At 43.1% G+C, this 15,949-nt stretch overlaps 2 protein-coding genes across 2 annotated transcripts; one reads left to right on the top strand and one right to left on the bottom strand.

Annotated features, from left to right (window-relative positions):
• Positions 1-313: 313 nt before the first annotated feature.
• Positions 314-3,949, bottom strand: LOC138875381 (uncharacterized). Its single transcript, XM_070154207.1, has 5 exons — positions 3,023-3,949; positions 2,202-2,336; positions 1,550-1,913; positions 1,338-1,435; positions 314-1,105 (listed from the first exon to the last, which is right to left on the bottom strand). The coding sequence occupies exons 1-5, from the start codon at positions 3,947-3,949 to the stop codon at positions 314-316; spliced, it is 2,316 nt and encodes a 771-aa protein (XP_070010308.1).
• Positions 3,950-6,431: 2,482 nt separating this feature from the next.
• On the top strand, positions 6,432-6,914 carry LOC138875380 (uncharacterized). Its single transcript, XM_070154205.1, has one exon. It carries the CDS (start codon positions 6,432-6,434, stop codon positions 6,912-6,914), a length of 483 nt encoding a protein of 160 aa, XP_070010306.1.
• The last annotated feature ends 9,035 nt before the right edge of the window (positions 6,915-15,949 follow it).

Genomic DNA, 15,949 nt, shown 5'->3' with positions numbered 1-15,949 from the left:
GATCAAGGCTCGCTTATTAGTGATCTCTATGCAATCTACTTCTTACATACTATTAATCTCCAAATTTGGTCAACTCCCTGAATTTCCGAAAATTTTGCCAGAGTTTCCTTTGTATCTAGGCCTTATCCACCGGTCATAGAGCCCTAGAACATATCCTAACAGCATAACCATATTTCATAAATGTAACATAACTTGTACAATTATCATCCATGGCCGTATAGGCAACATTTTATAAAAAATGGGACAGTTTTACATAGATCAAGTCTAAAGATAAGAGTTCATAGGAGCTAAATGCATAAAAGCTATTACATGACTATTCAAACAAATGTGGATACTTCCTTTTCATTTCATCCTCGGCTTCCCAAGTGGCTTCCTCAACTTGCTGGTTTCGCCATAATACTTTCACAGATGCAATTTCCTTATTTCTCAATTTTCGAACCTGCCTATCAAGAATGGCAATTAGAACTTCTTCATATGATAGTTCTTCATTTACCTCCACAGTTTCAACTGGCACAATAGTGGATGGATCTCCCACTACCTTCCTCAACATGGACACATGGAAGACCAGGTGTACTAATGACATTTTGTATGGCAGCCCGAGCTTATAGTCCAGTTGAACAATCCTCTGAATGATTTTGTATGGTCCGACATACCTCGGACTCAATTTTCCCTTCTTTCCGAATCGCATGATGCCCTTCAAAGGGGAAACCTTCAGAAATACCCAATTATCTTCTTTGAACTCTAAATCTCTACGACGCACATCCGAATAGGATTTTTGGCAACTCTGAGTAGTTTTCAATCTCTCCTTCATAATCTTAACTTTCTCCATGGCCTGATGCACGAGGTTCGGCCCTATCAATTCTGCATCTCCAACCTTGAAGCGTCCAATGGGAGACCTACATCTCCTACCATACAGTGCTTCGAATGGTGACATTTGGATACTAGCGTGGAAGCTGTTGTTGTAAGAAAATTCTATGAGTGGCAAGTGGTCATCCCAACTACCCTTGAAATCAAGGGTACAAGCGCGCAACATGTCTTCAAGCGTCTGAATCATCCGCTCTGCTTGACCATCGGTTTGTGGATGAAAAGCTATACTAAGATTTACCTACATACCCAAACCTTGTTGAAACTTCTTCCAAAAGTTGGCTGTGAACTGAGCCCCTCGATCTGAAATGATTGTGACTGGAGTTCCATGTAATTTGACTATTTCTTTGATATAAAACGTATAATACCGTTTCGCTGTGTCAGTAGATTTGACTGGCAGGAAGTGCGCTGACTTTGTGAGTCGATCAACAATCACCCAAATTGAGTCGATCTTGCGCGGAGTGCGTGGTAACCCTACCACAAAGTCCATGTTCCTCATCTCCCATTTCCACATTGGAATTTCTATGCTTTGAGCCAATCCACCAACCCTTTGGTGTTCGGCCTTTACTTGCTGACAATCGGACATTTTGCCACAAAGTCTGCCACATCTATCTTAATGGTATTCCACCAATAAATTTCCTTGAGATCATGATACATTTTCGTGGAACCTAGGTGCACGGAATACCTGGAAGTGTGAGCTTCTGCCATGATCCTTTCTCGAAGACCTCGATATCAGGAACACATAGGCGTTCTTGGTACTGTAGGGTACCATCATTCATGCCAAAGGAAAAGGCTGTGGTTTTGTGTTTGAGAATCTCCTCTTTCAGCTGTGCTAAAATCGGATCCACAAATTGCTTCTCTTTCACCTCTGCCACAAGCGATGATTCAGCCCTATTATGCACAATTACCCCTCCTTCATTAGAGTTCGCAAGGCGAACTCCTAAACTAGCCAAATGGTAAACCTCCCTGGCCAACGGCCTCTGATGGGACTCAAAATGAGCTAAACTTCCCATGGATTTTTGACTAAGTGTATCTACCACAACATTAGCCTTTCATGGGTGATAGAGAATATCAATGTCATAGTCCTTGAGTATCTCTATCCATCTTCTTTGTCATAGATTCAACTCTTTCTTCTTGAAAATATATTGAAGGCTCTTATGATCCGTAAATACATCCACATGGACCCCATACAAATAATGTCACCAAATCTTTAGCGCAAACACAACTGCTACCAACTCTAAGTTATGGGTTGGATAGTTCATCTCATGATTCTTGAGTTGCCTAGAAGCATAGGCTATTACCTTGTCGTGTTACATTAACACACACCCAAGACTGACTCTTGAAGCATCGCAATACACTACAAACCCCTCTGTACCATCTGGCAAGGCTAGCACTGGTGCTATTGTCAATCTTGACTTCAATTCTTGGAAACTCTTTTCATAAGCATCGAACCAATGGAATTTAACTGCTTTCTGCGTCAATTTAGTAAATGGAGAGGCAAGAGTAGAAAACCCCTCCACAAACCTCCTGCAGTACCCAAAAAGCCTAAGACACTTTGAATCTCAGTTGGAGTGGTAGGTCTAGGCCAATTCTTCACTGCTGCAATCTTTTGAGGATCAACCAGAATTCCTTCCCTAGAAATGACATGGCCTAAGAACGCGACAGATTCAAGCCAAAATTCACATTTCGAAAATTTTGCATACAATTGATGTTGTTGAAGAGTCTGCAAAACTGCCCTGAGATGGGCAGCATGGTCCTCCCGACTTTGGGAATACACAAGGATTTCATAAATAAACACTATCACAAAGGAGTCTAGAAAGGGCTTGAAGACTCGATTCATACGATCCATGAAAGCTATCGGGGCATTTGTTAGCCCAAAAGACATTACCATAAATTCAAAGTGCCCATACCGAGTTCTGAAGGTTGTTTTTGGAATATCCTACTCCCTTATCTTCAATTGATGGTACCCAGACCGCAAGTCAATCTTTGAGAAACATGTAGCACCTTGCAATTGATCAAATAAGTCATCTATTCTCGGCAGAGGATATTTGTTTTTGATTGTGACCTTGTTGAGTTGCCGGTAGTCAATACACATCCGCAGCGATCCATATTTCTCTCTAACAAACAAGACCGGTGCGCCCCATGGCGACACACTCGCCTGGATGAAACCCTTCTCTAGCAAATCCTTCAGTTGTTCCTTTAGCTCATTCAATTCTGCCGGTGCCATTCTGTAAGGTGGAATTGATATAGGTTGCGTGCCTGGTATCACATCGATCCACAAATCAATTTCCATGTCCGGTGGAATCCCAGGGAGTTCATTTGGAAAGACGTCCGGAAATTCATTCACAACTAGTATAGACTCAAGGCTAAGCGCCTCGGCATTGGTGTCCGTGACCCAAACTAGATGATAGATACACTCCTTCTTGACCATCTTTGCGGCCTTAAAGTAGGAAATAAACTGACCTCTAGGCACTACATTATCTACCTTCCTTTCAATAACGGTCTCATTAGGAAATTCAAGCCTAATTGTTCTAGTCTTACAATAATGTTTGGCAAAGAGTGAATAAAGCCAATCCATTCCCATTATTACATCAAAGTCAACTATCCCTAACTCAATAATATCGACCGCGATATCCCTACCCCGGGGTACCGTAACAACACATCCTCTATAAACCCGAGTAGTTGTAATAGACTCACCAACTAGGGTAGACACCAAAAAGGGCTCATGAAGATGATCCGGCTCTATCCCGAATCCCATAGCAACAAAAGGGGTAACATAGGACAAGGTGGAACCAGGTTCAATAAGTGCATACACATCATGAAATTGGACAGTCAGAATACCTGTAACAACATCTGGAGAAGCCTCTGCAGTCTGGCGGCCACTCATAGTATAAAACTGGCTGGGTCCTCCTAAACTCTGCACACCACCCCTAGCTGCCCCACGCCTTGCGGGTGGTGGGGTACCTCGAGCAGGGGAGGGGACTAAAGGTGTAGCAGCTGCTTGGCGGGATAACTGAGTTGTGCCCCTACCCGCTCCGTAGCGGGATGCACGACAATGTCTTTGAATACAACCCTCATCCCACATCTATAGCATATAGGTAACTCTAGATAGCAAGTCCATGAGTGCATTTTCCCGCACCATGGGCACGGGGACCTCTGCTGCTGCTGGAACCTCTCTCCTGACCAACCCTGCTAATGGGATCCCCTGCTGCCCTGACCGGGCCTGAAACGACTCCACTGCTACTGGCTGGGCACTGACGGTGGTGCACTGGCTAAAGACTGTACAATATCTAAACATTATGTCTAGGTATGCGGCAGAAATGCGGTCCGCATACCCGTTCTACGGTTGCATAATGCACCGCAGAACTGCTCCTTACAAAATCCCAAGGAAATTATGCGACGACTATGCGGTCCACATATCGGTTATGCGATTGCATAATGGATCGCATATTTAACCTCAAATTTTACCAACACACTGACTCACTTTGCAGCGATTATGTAGTCCGCATACCTGATATGCGACAGCATTCTCGACCGCAGAATCACATTTTCTAGAAAACATTTTACGCATCTCTAACACATGATCCTAATTGTCACTACGATCTTTTGGGTTTAGGGTGGAAATTTTTCACGGGGCCTCACAGTTCTTCTGCTCAGCCATACCATCAGTGATGCGACGCAATTTTTTAGAGACTTCGAGGTATATCTACCAACTCCACAGACTGAGAAGTCCCTCTCTATTCTCCCTTTAGCTATAGACCTTTTGTAATTATTTTTGTTTAGATTTCTCAAGTTACAACACTATGTATTTCCTCTAGTTTATGATTCATGAGATTTCAGGTTTTGGGAGTGTTATTATTGGTCGAGAGTGTTATTATTGTATATGACGAGCGACATTTTGAACTGCTCTACTATAATACCCGTAAATTGCTAGTTTCATATTTTTATTTCCTTTTTTCGCAAACTGTTAGGCTTACCTAGTCATAGAGACAAGGTACCGTCACGACAGTTCACGGAGGGAGAACGTGGGTTGTCACAAGTTGGTATCAGAGCTCTAGGTTCATAGGAGCCATGAATCACAAGTCGATTTATTAGAGTCTCGTGGATCAGTACGAAGACGTCTCTACTTATCTATGAGAGGCTATGTAACTATTAAGAAAATTCCATGTCATTTGATTCTCTTGTCATGCGAGATTTTTGATATCAAAATTCTAAACCTCTATCTTTTATTCTCTCAAAGATGGTGAGGAAACGTGCTACTGGATGATCAGGCACCTGCGCCCCTTACTAGAGCCGCTAGAGGTCAAGGCCGGAGTAGAGGACGAGGATGCGCACGTGGTGCAGGTAGAGCACCCGCGCTAGCTACCACAGAGGAGCCACCAGCAGCTCTAGCAGGAGCCCAGGCACTTGATATGCCTACTGCTACTACTATTCCAGCTCTTCATGAGACCCTTGCACAGTTCGTGAGCATGTACACCACTCTAGCTCAGGCAAGGTTGATTCCCCTTACTGCAGCGACATCCCAGGCCGGGGGAGGAGTACAGACTCCCGCTGCCCACACCCTAGAGTAGTGGTTCCAAGTTGATCAGATCCTAGAGGTTTTACCGGTACCGCCTGTAGCCCCAGTTCAGCCCGAGGACAGGGAAACAACTTCAGAGGATAAGAAGTGGAGGCTCGAGAGGTTCAAGAAGTACAAGCCTACTATATTCAGTGGTCTAGCATCACATGATGCTCTATGATTTATGGAGGAGTGCTTCCGTATCCTCCACACTATGGTATATCACGATCATGTGGGGTTTCTTTCACTGCCTTCCAACATTGAGGAGCAGCCTACTAGTGGTGGCGTAATTATGAGTTGGACAGCCCAGCAGAGGCAGCTTCCCTTACATGGACCTAGTTTTCAGATTTGTTTTTGAGGGAGTATTTCCCTCACAGCTTCAGAGACATATGCCATAGAGTTTGAGCATTTGCGCTAGAGTACTATGACTATTTAATAGTATTCTCTCGGTTTCACTATCTTGACTAGACATGCACTACCGTTGGTCGCTATGGTTCGCGATAGAGTTCACCAGTTCATTGAGGGGCTTATTCCTAGCATCAGATCTAGCATGGCCTGGGAGTTGGAGATGGATATTTCTTATCAGCAGGTGGTGAGCATAAGAGAGTAGAGGATATGCATGCTCCGGATAGAGAGGAGAGGGAGGCGAAGAGGTCTCGAGAGTCGGGCATTATTCTTGTGCCCGTGCCCTAACTGCAGTTCATCATGTTAGGGGTTATATGAGTCACCCCGTTCATTCAGCTCTTCTAGTAGATAGTGGTGTTCCAGCTCCTCCTTGACCTCAGAAGCCTTATTATGCACCTCTAGTATCTAGTGCACCTCCTGCACAGGGTGCTTTCAGCGGTCACTACAGCAGACCTAGCCCATGCCAGTGACAACTGCCACATCCTCCCAAATCTTTATTAGAGTGAGGCGACACACACCATATGGTGAGGATTTCCCCAGACAAAGACGGGATGCACCTCCATAGACTTCTCAGCCACAGCGTGCTCCGCAGAGTTCCCAAGCTATGATCACAGCAGCAGTTGCTGCCCCACCTGTCCAGCCAGCTAGAGGTGGAGGTTGGGGAGGTAGAGGTTGCCCTAGAGGGGGAGTCCAGGCCAGATACTATGCCCTTCCTACTCGTACTGAGGCTGATTCTATCATAACAGGTATTGTCCTTGTTTTTCATAGAGATGCATCAGTTTTATTCGATCCAGGCTCCACTTATTCTTATGTGTCCTCTTATTTTGCCCTACATTTGAGCGTATCTCGGGATTCTTTGAGTTCTCCTGTTTATGTTTCTACTCCTATGGGAGATTCTCTTATTGTGGACCACGTTTATCGGTCCTGTTTGATTGATCGTAGTGGTTTTGAAACCAGAGCCGATTTATTATTACTCAGCATGGTAGATTTTAACGTTATCTTAGGCATGGACTGGTTTTCGGCCCATTATGCTATTCTTGCTTGTCACACCAAAACTGTGACGCTGACTATGCTAGGCGTACCATGAGTAAAGTGGAGGGATACTTTATATCACACTCCTAGTAGGGTTATCTCATTTCTTAAGGCTCAACAAATGGTTGAGAAAGGGTGTGAGGCGTATCTAGCTTATATGAGAGATGTCCGTTTTGATAACTCTACAGTTGATTCAGTCTTAGTAGTACAAATTTCCCTTATGTGTTTCCCTTATCTAGCATTTGAACTGATTTCTGTCTCCGCACATGCGGTCCTCCATGCGTAGATGCGCAATAGCAGATTCGGCTCTTGACTCGCAGATGCGGTCCTAGTGCGAGTATGCACAGCTTCGCAGACGGGAGGCCGTTTCTGCGACCAATCTTCTCTAGATGTGGAATCACATGTGAGTTTTGCATTGTTTTCACCCTTTTTTCTCAATTGAATTCAAATCACTTCATGGCATCATTTACTTGAAAATCTAACAATACACATCATAAACGACCTCATATTATAGTTAAAGAACATAAAAACTAAAGAAAAGAGACTAGAATGAGTGGTAAAATCACCACTCATCAACACCCTATCTTAATTCTTAAAGATTTTGCTTGTCCTGAAGCAAATCAAATCCAACAATTCAATGAGGCTCTAACATTTAAAGCTCAAGTAGTATTGCTATCATTTACAAATCATATTCTCCAATTAAGCACCATACTTATTGATTTGGTTGGTACTAATTATTAGGCTCAACCACGCGAATCTTTACCAAATAACTCCCTCATTAAAAAAACACTTTCATAAAATGCAAAGGATTTCCAAAGTAATCAAGTGACAACAAAAAGCCTCAAGAAGTGACTCAAAAGAACTAGTCTACTACATATGTTTTATTTACTCATTTTTGGATACAACAATGTTACCATTCCATCCTAATTCATGTGCCCTCACAAGAAAGAAAGTCCCAAGATCACCATATTTACAATAACAACACAAAGAAAAAATGCACAAAGACGCTCACTCTCAACAAAGAATTTCAAGTGTTACAAAATATGATGCAATAAACCTGCCCTTATTTTAATTCACCGCCTATTCAAGAACATTCGGTTGGAGATCCCATAAGGACTTTTTAAGCATGTAATGTCGGTTTAGGAAAGGGTAGGATAAGTATTTGGGTACAAGTGACTACACCCTCCTTGAACACTACTCTCATTTGTCTTTATTTTTGCATTTTGCTTCTTTTTAAACCACATAACCTTTATTGGCATCTAGTTACCAACATTGAACTACCTTAAGGTTCCTCTCTAATTTTCTCAATACTCCATATATATATATATATATAGCTATTTCCTTTTGGAGCTTGAGTAATTATACCTCAATATACAACCTTACCAATTTCCACTTTGACACCAACATCCCCAACTTAGGCTTTGAACCTCATTCTCAATATTTAAGGAGGGACAGGTTCAAAAGATGGAATTATTTCACAAAAGGGTAAAAATTTATAATAAAGTCGCCAAAGAAAAGGTTAAAGGCTCAAATGGGGTAAGCTAGTGATAATATTTATGCAATAGTAGACTCGAAAGGCTAAAGAGGTTTTTCAAATATTAGAAAGAATGCTTAAGGTCATCCCTCTAACCAAACATAACTAACATTAGCATTGAAAGACCAACCGGGCAAGTTCTAGATGATATAAGTAAACACAAGAATTATTTCTAACAAAAACTAACACACATAGCAGATGAACTAGTCATGATTATTTTATTTTACTTTTTTTTAAGAGCATTTAGAGCAATATCATGCAACCTAGTGGGCAAATAGTAACTAAAAGAGCCAAAAAGTTATCATAGAATTCACTCCTTCCCATGCATTTACTATTTCAATTTAAAACCAAAATTCGGAGGGGTATTCTTAATTCACCTTTCACATGCAAGAGACTAATTCTATTAGTACCAAATAATCCAAAAGTCTCCATATAACAAAACAAGACTAATTCCCTTAAGAAAGTCGTCACGCCATCCATCATAAGAAAAGTCACCCGGTTCAACACAAAAATGCTCCTTGGGAAAGAATAATAGTATAAAGAAAACCCAACAAAATACTACTAAAGAAATAAAATAATAAAAACTTGTAAAAAAATAATTAACAATAACTAATATTAAAGGAGAAAAAAATAATAACATAAACTATAAACTACTAAAGAATAAATAAAAGAAGAAAGAAAACAATAAAATAGGACAACAAAAGTGACTAATTTGTACATATATAGCTACTCACAGCTACGCTTGACAAGAGCACAAGATAAGCAATAACAAAATAAACCCGGCAAGAGCACACAATATCCAAACAACAGTGAGGTTTGATGTGAGAGAGAAGAAGTTATATGAAAAGTTCTCGAAATGTGAGTTTTGGTTGGATTCAGTGGCATTCTTAGTTCACGTGGTATCGAGTGAGGGTATTCAAGTGGATCCGAAGAAGATAGAGGCAGAGCAGAGTTGCCCATACCATCCTCAGCTACGGAGATCTGCAATTTCCTTGGCTTGACGGGATATTACCGTCACTTTGTGAAGGGGTTTTCATCGATCGTAGCCCCTATGAGAAGATTGACCCAGAAAGGTGCTCCATTTCAATGGACGGAGGAGTGTGAGGTGACCTTTCAGAAGCTCAAGACATTATTGACTACAACCCTAGTTTTGGTATTACCTTCGGGTTCAGCATCTTATACGGTCTATTGTGATGCCTCGAGGATTAGACTTGAAGTGTTGTTGATGCAGGACGGTAGGGTGATTGCCTACGCGTCTAGACAGTTGAAGATTCATGAGAAGAACTACCCTGTTCACGACCTTGAGTTAGCTGCCATTATTCACATCCTGAAGATTTGGCGCCATTATTTATATGGGGTTCCCTGTGAGATTTATACTGACTATCATAGCTTGCAGCATTTGTTCAATCAAAAGGATCTAAATTTGTGCCAGAGGAGGTGGTTGGAGTTGCTGAAGGACTATGACATCACCATTTTGTATCACCCGGGAAAGGCTAATGTAGTGGCTAATGCCTTGAGTCGCCGGGTAGAGAGTTTTGGGAGTTTGGAATATTTACCAGCATCGGAGAGGCCTATCGCGATGGATGTTCAAGCCTTAGCCAGCCAGTTTGTGAGATTGGATCTTTCGGAGCCCAGTCGAGTTCTAGCTTTCGTGGTTTCTTAGTCTTCCTTAGTTGACCGTGTTAGGGAGCGGCAGTATGATGACCCCTATTTACTTGTCCTCAAGGACAAGGTTCAGCACGGTGATGCCAAAGATGTGACTATTAGTGATGATGGGGTATTGAGGATGCATGGTCATATTTGTCTACCCAATATTGATGAGCTGTGAGAGTTGATTTTAGAGGAGGCCCATAATTTGCGGTATTCCATCCATCTGGGTGTCACAAAGATTTATCAGGATTTGAGGCAGCACTATTGGTGGAGGCGGATGAAGAAAGATATAGTTGGATTTGTAGCTCGGTACCTCAACTACCAGCAGTTAAAGTATGAGAACCAAAGACCGGGTGGGTTGCTTAACAGATAGAGATTCTGGAGTGGAAGTGGGAGCAGATCACCATGGACATTGTAGTTGGACTCCCACGGACTTTTAAGAAGTTTGATGCTATTTGGGTGATTGTGGATCGGCTGACCAAGTCTGCTCATTTCATTCATGTGTATTACTACTTATTCTTTGGAATGTTTGGCAGAGATTTATATTTGGGAGATTGTTCGTCTGCATGGTATTCAAGTTTCCATTATTTTAGATAGAGGTACTCAGTTTACATCACGGTTTTGGAGGGTCGTTCAGCATGAGTTAGGTACTCGGGTAGAGTTGAGTACAACATTTCACCCTCAGATGGATGGATAGTCCGAGAGCACTATTAAGATTTTTGAGGATATGCTCCATGCATGTGTGATTGAGTTTGGAGGGTCTTGGGATCAGTTCTTGCCAGTGGCGGAGATTGCTTACAACAATAGTTATCATTCTAGTATTGAGATGGCGCCGTATGAGGCTTTATATGGTAGGTGGTATAGATCCCCAGTGGGTTGGTTTGAACCGGGGGAGGCTAGACTATTGGGCATAGATTTGTTTGAGGATGTTTTGGAGAAGGTTAAAGGCGATTCAGGATAGAATTCGTACATCCCAGTCCAGACAGAAGAGTTATGCGGACCGGAAGGTTCGTGATGTTTCCTATATGGTAGGAGAGAGGGTTCTGCTTTGAGTTTCGCCTATGAAGGGCGTTAGAGATTTGGGAAGAAAGGGAAATTGAGTCCGAGGTTTATTGGCCCTTTTGAGATATTGAGGCGTGTTGGGGAGGTTTCTTATAAGCTTGCCTTACCTCCCAGCTTGGCAGGAGTTCATCCGGTATTTCATGTTTCGATGCTCCGGATGTATCACGGTGATCCGTTGCATGTGTTGGATTTTAGTTCAATCCAGTTGGAACGGATCTATCTTATGTTGAGGAGCCAGTGACGATATTGGATAGGCAGGTCAGAAAGCTAAGGTCAAAGAACATTGCATCAGTGAAGGTTCAGTTGCAGGGTCAGCCGGTCGAGGAGGCGACCTGGGAGACCGAGCAGGATATACGCAGCCGCTACCCTCATCTTTTCACTACTTCAGATATGTCTCTATGCTCGTTCGAGAACGAAAGAATGTTTAAGTGTAGGAGGATGTGATGACCCGGACGGTTGTCTTAAGAATTAAGAGGATTTGAGGGAACAATTTTGTCTCCGATTTCAGTATTCTTGTTATGTATAGACTCGTGAGAGTTCGAGGTTTTAGGAAATGTAAATTTCACCCGATTCCGAGACGTGGGCCTGAGGGGTGTTTTGATCATTTTACATAATTCCGCGTATTAGCTTCGACTTTAATTGTAGAATTAGTTACTTGAGGTGTTATTTACAATATGCAATTGAATTGAATATATTTGGGCCATTTGAAGTCGGATACTCGTTGCAAAAGTGTGGTTTCGAGTTGATTTTGAGCCGGTTCGAGTTAAGTGGCTTGTCTAACCTTGTGTGGGGGACCTTATCCTTATGATATCATATTTGATAGTTGAAATTCCTTGTAAGTGAGGTGACGAGCGCGTACATGAGCTAATTGTTGAATATCCAGTTTTACTTTAAGTATTTAAACTGAGTTCCTTTATTATCTGGTTTTATTCTACTTGAAAACATAGTCTGTGTTAGTTTAGAAAAGCATGCTTAGTTGACTTGATTTCCTATTTGCTTAAACTGCCTTATTTGCGTTACGTGAAGCATGCTAGGCTAGAATTAACTGTTTACTTGTTACGAACTTAGTATTTATTTTGATATTCTTGAGCTGCTGCTGTGTATTTTAATTTGGGACTACAGGACAACATCCCGGGAAATCCCCTGCACGTATTTATGATATGGACTGAGGTGTGGGATACCAAGAGATCCCTAGTGTACATATTGAGGATACCAAGAGATCCCCGGTTATTGTCCTTGATGTGAGCGGTGTTTTCCTTGTGTTATGCCTTTATTTCTGTTTTCGTTATTGTACTCTTATCATACTGTATAGATTTTTACTGTAGATTCTCATTTATACTGTTTATCTTATCCTGTGATGTTTATTATTATTTACCTCAGTAGGGCCCTGACCTACCTTGTCACTACCCAACCGAGGTTAGGCTTGGCACTTTCTAAGTACCACTGTGGTGTACTCATGCCCCTTTAAGTGCATGTTTTTCATGTGCAGATCCAGGTACCTCTACTCAGGCTTATCACCCTTGAGGCTTGGAGATCTTTCAGAGACTTCGAGGTACATCTGCCGCGTCTGTAGACCAAGGAGTCTCTATCTTTATTCTATCATGTAGTGTTAGCCTTTCTATCTTACTGTTGATGTAGACATTTTGGATATTGGAGCACTTTACTATATTTCTTCTAGCTTGTGTTCACGTGAGTTTCCGGGTTTTGGGATAGTATTGTAGAAGTTTGAGATGTCCTGATGTATATGCCGAACGACTTTCTATATATTGCTTCCCTCTTTGGTTATTCTTGGTTTTCCTTTATTTATATTTCCGCAAGTTTCAATTTTATTTCCGCACTTGTTAGGTTTACATCGTCATAGAGACTAGGTGTCGTCATGACAGTACATGGAGGGCGAACTAGGGTCGTTACAAAAGCGTAAGAGCCATTGTCGCCAACTTGAAATCTAAAAATTTGAGGGTCAAAATGAGCTCGAGTCGTAATCCAATTCAGAGACTGGACTCAAAATAGTTAACTATACATGCCTATGGGCAGAGCGTAAGAGCCATTGTCGCCAGCCTAATGATCCTCAAGGACGCACACATAAAAGGACACTTCGACCTAAGGCGTAAGAGCCACTGTCACCAACCCACTCAAATTCGAAAACTTGAGGGTCGATTGAGCTCGAGTCGAAACCCGATTCGAAGACTGAACCCAAAACAGTTAACTATATATGCCTAAGGGCAAAGTGTAAGAGCCATTGTCGCAATCCTAATGAGACCTAAGGCCACCTAAACATAAGGTCACTCCAATCGAATGCGTAAGAGCCCGAGGGCCAACTCGAAATCCTAAAAACTTGAGGTTCATATGAACTCAAGTCGAGATCCGACTCAAAGACTAAACTCGACCAAATAAAAATGCCTGAAAGCAATAACACAATAGCTCAAATGCCAACTTACTCTAAGAAGTAACCGATTCGGTGTGTATAAGTCATTGTCACCAGTATCGATGACGGTGAAGCCCGGGGGTCTTTCCCAAAGACAGGACCCTAGTTTGAAGTCAAAGAACATCACATAGTATTTCCGAAAAGAAAAAAGTATGGGAGGAACAAGAAATAAAAACCCTTCTTATAACCTCCAGGGGGATGTTTACAAGTCTTGAAAAAACCCTTACAAATAGAGAACCAAACCGGATCTTAATCTACCATCGAAAGGGAGGTCTCCGGTGTCTCCACCAAAGGTTGCATCCTAACTACTACGAGTCCTTCACCAGCCTCTCTTCGATGGCTTCCTCCCCTCCAGGGGCTCCTCCTTCTCTTTTGTCACATCCTGAGCCACTGCTCGGCGCACCCCCAAAAGCAAGCAAGGTAGCATGTCCCTTCTCCAGGGTCTCCATCCTCCCGAACTCAGCAGGCAAAATGATATCTCCTAGACGTATATCCACTTCTCGAGACGACCTCGGCTCGGTCCCCTCGGGTGCCCCTTCGGCTTGGGCACTTGTCTTAATGGCATATTCTCAATGCAAACATATAAGCGTCTCGACTTCAGTCATGCTCCTAGATAATGCAGCCACCAGCTCGCAATGGAGACCTCTGTGCTTTCCACTATCCTCCCATGCCTCACTAACCTGACGCCCAACTAATATCACCCTCTGCTGAAGGGCATCTCTCTCTCACGCCGTTTGAGTTCGGAGACTTCAGAATCTTTGGCCTGAAGGTCCTCCCTTATTAGGGCGTGTTCTTTCTCAAACTACATAAATCAGATCCGAGATGTTAAAACAATGGGTTCTGGCAAAACATTCAGATAAAGGCAAACGAGGACTAGATAACATGCTCAGTAAGGAGATCCTTCTCACACTCGAGGCGGGTCACCTCGACTTAATACCGGCTGAAAGTTCGATTGTAAAGCACCTTGGCCTAAAGCTACAAAAAAGACAAGTTAGAAATAAAAAGGTCAAGAAAACCGAGGCCCGAGCGAAGGACAGGGAAAACGAAGGTTACCTGCTTGCAAAGCCTACTCATTTCACCAAAGACGAGGGAAGCATCGACCTCAATAACTCCATCGGGAAATGGTTGGGAGCCTTTCAGGCACATCTCTGTCTTTGACAGGCATCCCAGCATCAAAAGATTCTTTGCACGGGGCATTCTGAACTACTTTAAAAGGTAGGATCGTTCCCTGAGGAGAATCAATCATGACCACAGCACTAGCAAGGTCAGTCAGGAACATCCCTTGTCTATCCAGGGTCCCTGAACTAGTCCCCTCCAAACTACCTAACGAAGGCTCCTCGGATCAAGGAGAACTCTGACCACCGACTAGCTCAGGGAAAGAACCCAATACTCCTTCAATTGTCTCTCCGCCACAAAGTGTGGCCGCAACAGTATCAATCTCCGGCTCGAAAGCCACCATCTTTATGACCCTAGGATCGACCAGGTTTATCCCTCCCTCGGGCGTTGTCAAGAAGTTGTTTTCCTCCTCCCCCTCAACTCAAGGGTTTCCCGCTATTTTCGGGGTTAGATCTGCCGAGTCAGCCTTAGTCTCTTCTGCCTTAATCCTCTTAGATTTAGAAGGTCCATCCAATGGATTCCCTTGTCTTTTCTTCCCTTCATCGGGTACAAAAGTGCCTTCCCTGCCGGGTAAAGCTCCATTCATCAAGGGGACTTCCCCAAAGCCTACACAAAGGCAAAAAGGTAAGCACAGGGAATGGGAGCGTTGCCAGTCGCGATTTAAGTTGAAAGGGATAACTACGGCAAGGGTAGATGCTAACCATGTTCCTTGGCTTCCCACCGAGACTAAGATAAATTACTCCACACTCGCTCAGCATACGGGCAAATCGAGTACAGGCGACCAACCCAATTTTGGTGGTCCAAAACTGTATCGGGGTAAATTGTTGTGGCTGCAGTAACAAAAAAAGAATACATGTTAAGTGATTAAAAGAACATAGTTGGAGAGAAGCGAGGGAAGCCAAGGTAGCAGGTCTACTTATGCTCCACATTCCACCTCTCTCGGAACGGTATCTTTTCCACCGAGATCATGTCAGAAGTCCTGACTCGGACAAATTAGCTTATCCATCCCCCTTTTCGAGCTCCTCAGTACAGGCAAAGAGGGAACTCGGGGCTCGGTAGCAGAGTTTGACCAAACCCCCATGGAAGACGGGGGCTCTACATCCTAAACAGATGATCAAGAGTGAGAGACATCTCCCCGATCATGTTCATGTAGTACCTGATCATGTAAACAACAAGCCAGAATGAATAATGGATCTGGCCAAGGGTCACTTGGCATCGTTAGCAGAAGTCGAGGATTACGGGGTTGATCGGGGGCGAACATGGCCCCACCGGCCTTAGAGTAAACAGATAGGTGTACACACTG

The sequence above is a fragment of the Nicotiana sylvestris genome, chromosome 8 (assembly GCF_000393655.2).
Source record: "Nicotiana sylvestris chromosome 8, ASM39365v2, whole genome shotgun sequence".
Taxonomy (NCBI): domain Eukaryota; kingdom Viridiplantae; phylum Streptophyta; class Magnoliopsida; order Solanales; family Solanaceae; genus Nicotiana; species Nicotiana sylvestris.
Note: the sequence above shows the minus strand (reverse complement) of the source record. Positions and strands in the feature narration are given on the sequence as shown.

Bases quoted from the DNA above. Each gene is read 5' to 3' on its own strand.
- LOC138875381 (XM_070154207.1), bottom strand. From the start codon at position 3,949: ATGTGGGATGAGGGTTGTATTCAAAGACATTGTCGTGCATCCCGCTAC. The intron at 1,914-2,201 runs GTCAGTCTTGGG...CACCCATGAAAG, and splicing joins TGTATTGCGATGCTTCAAGA to GCTAATGTTGTGGTAGATAC. The intron at 1,106-1,337 runs GTTACCACGCAC...TTGGGTATGTAG, and splicing joins AACATGGACTTTGTGGTAGG to GTAAATCTTAGTATAGCTTT.
- LOC138875380 (XM_070154205.1), top strand. From the start codon at position 6,432: ATGATCACAGCAGCAGTTGCTGCCCCACCTGTCCAGCCAGCTAGAGGT.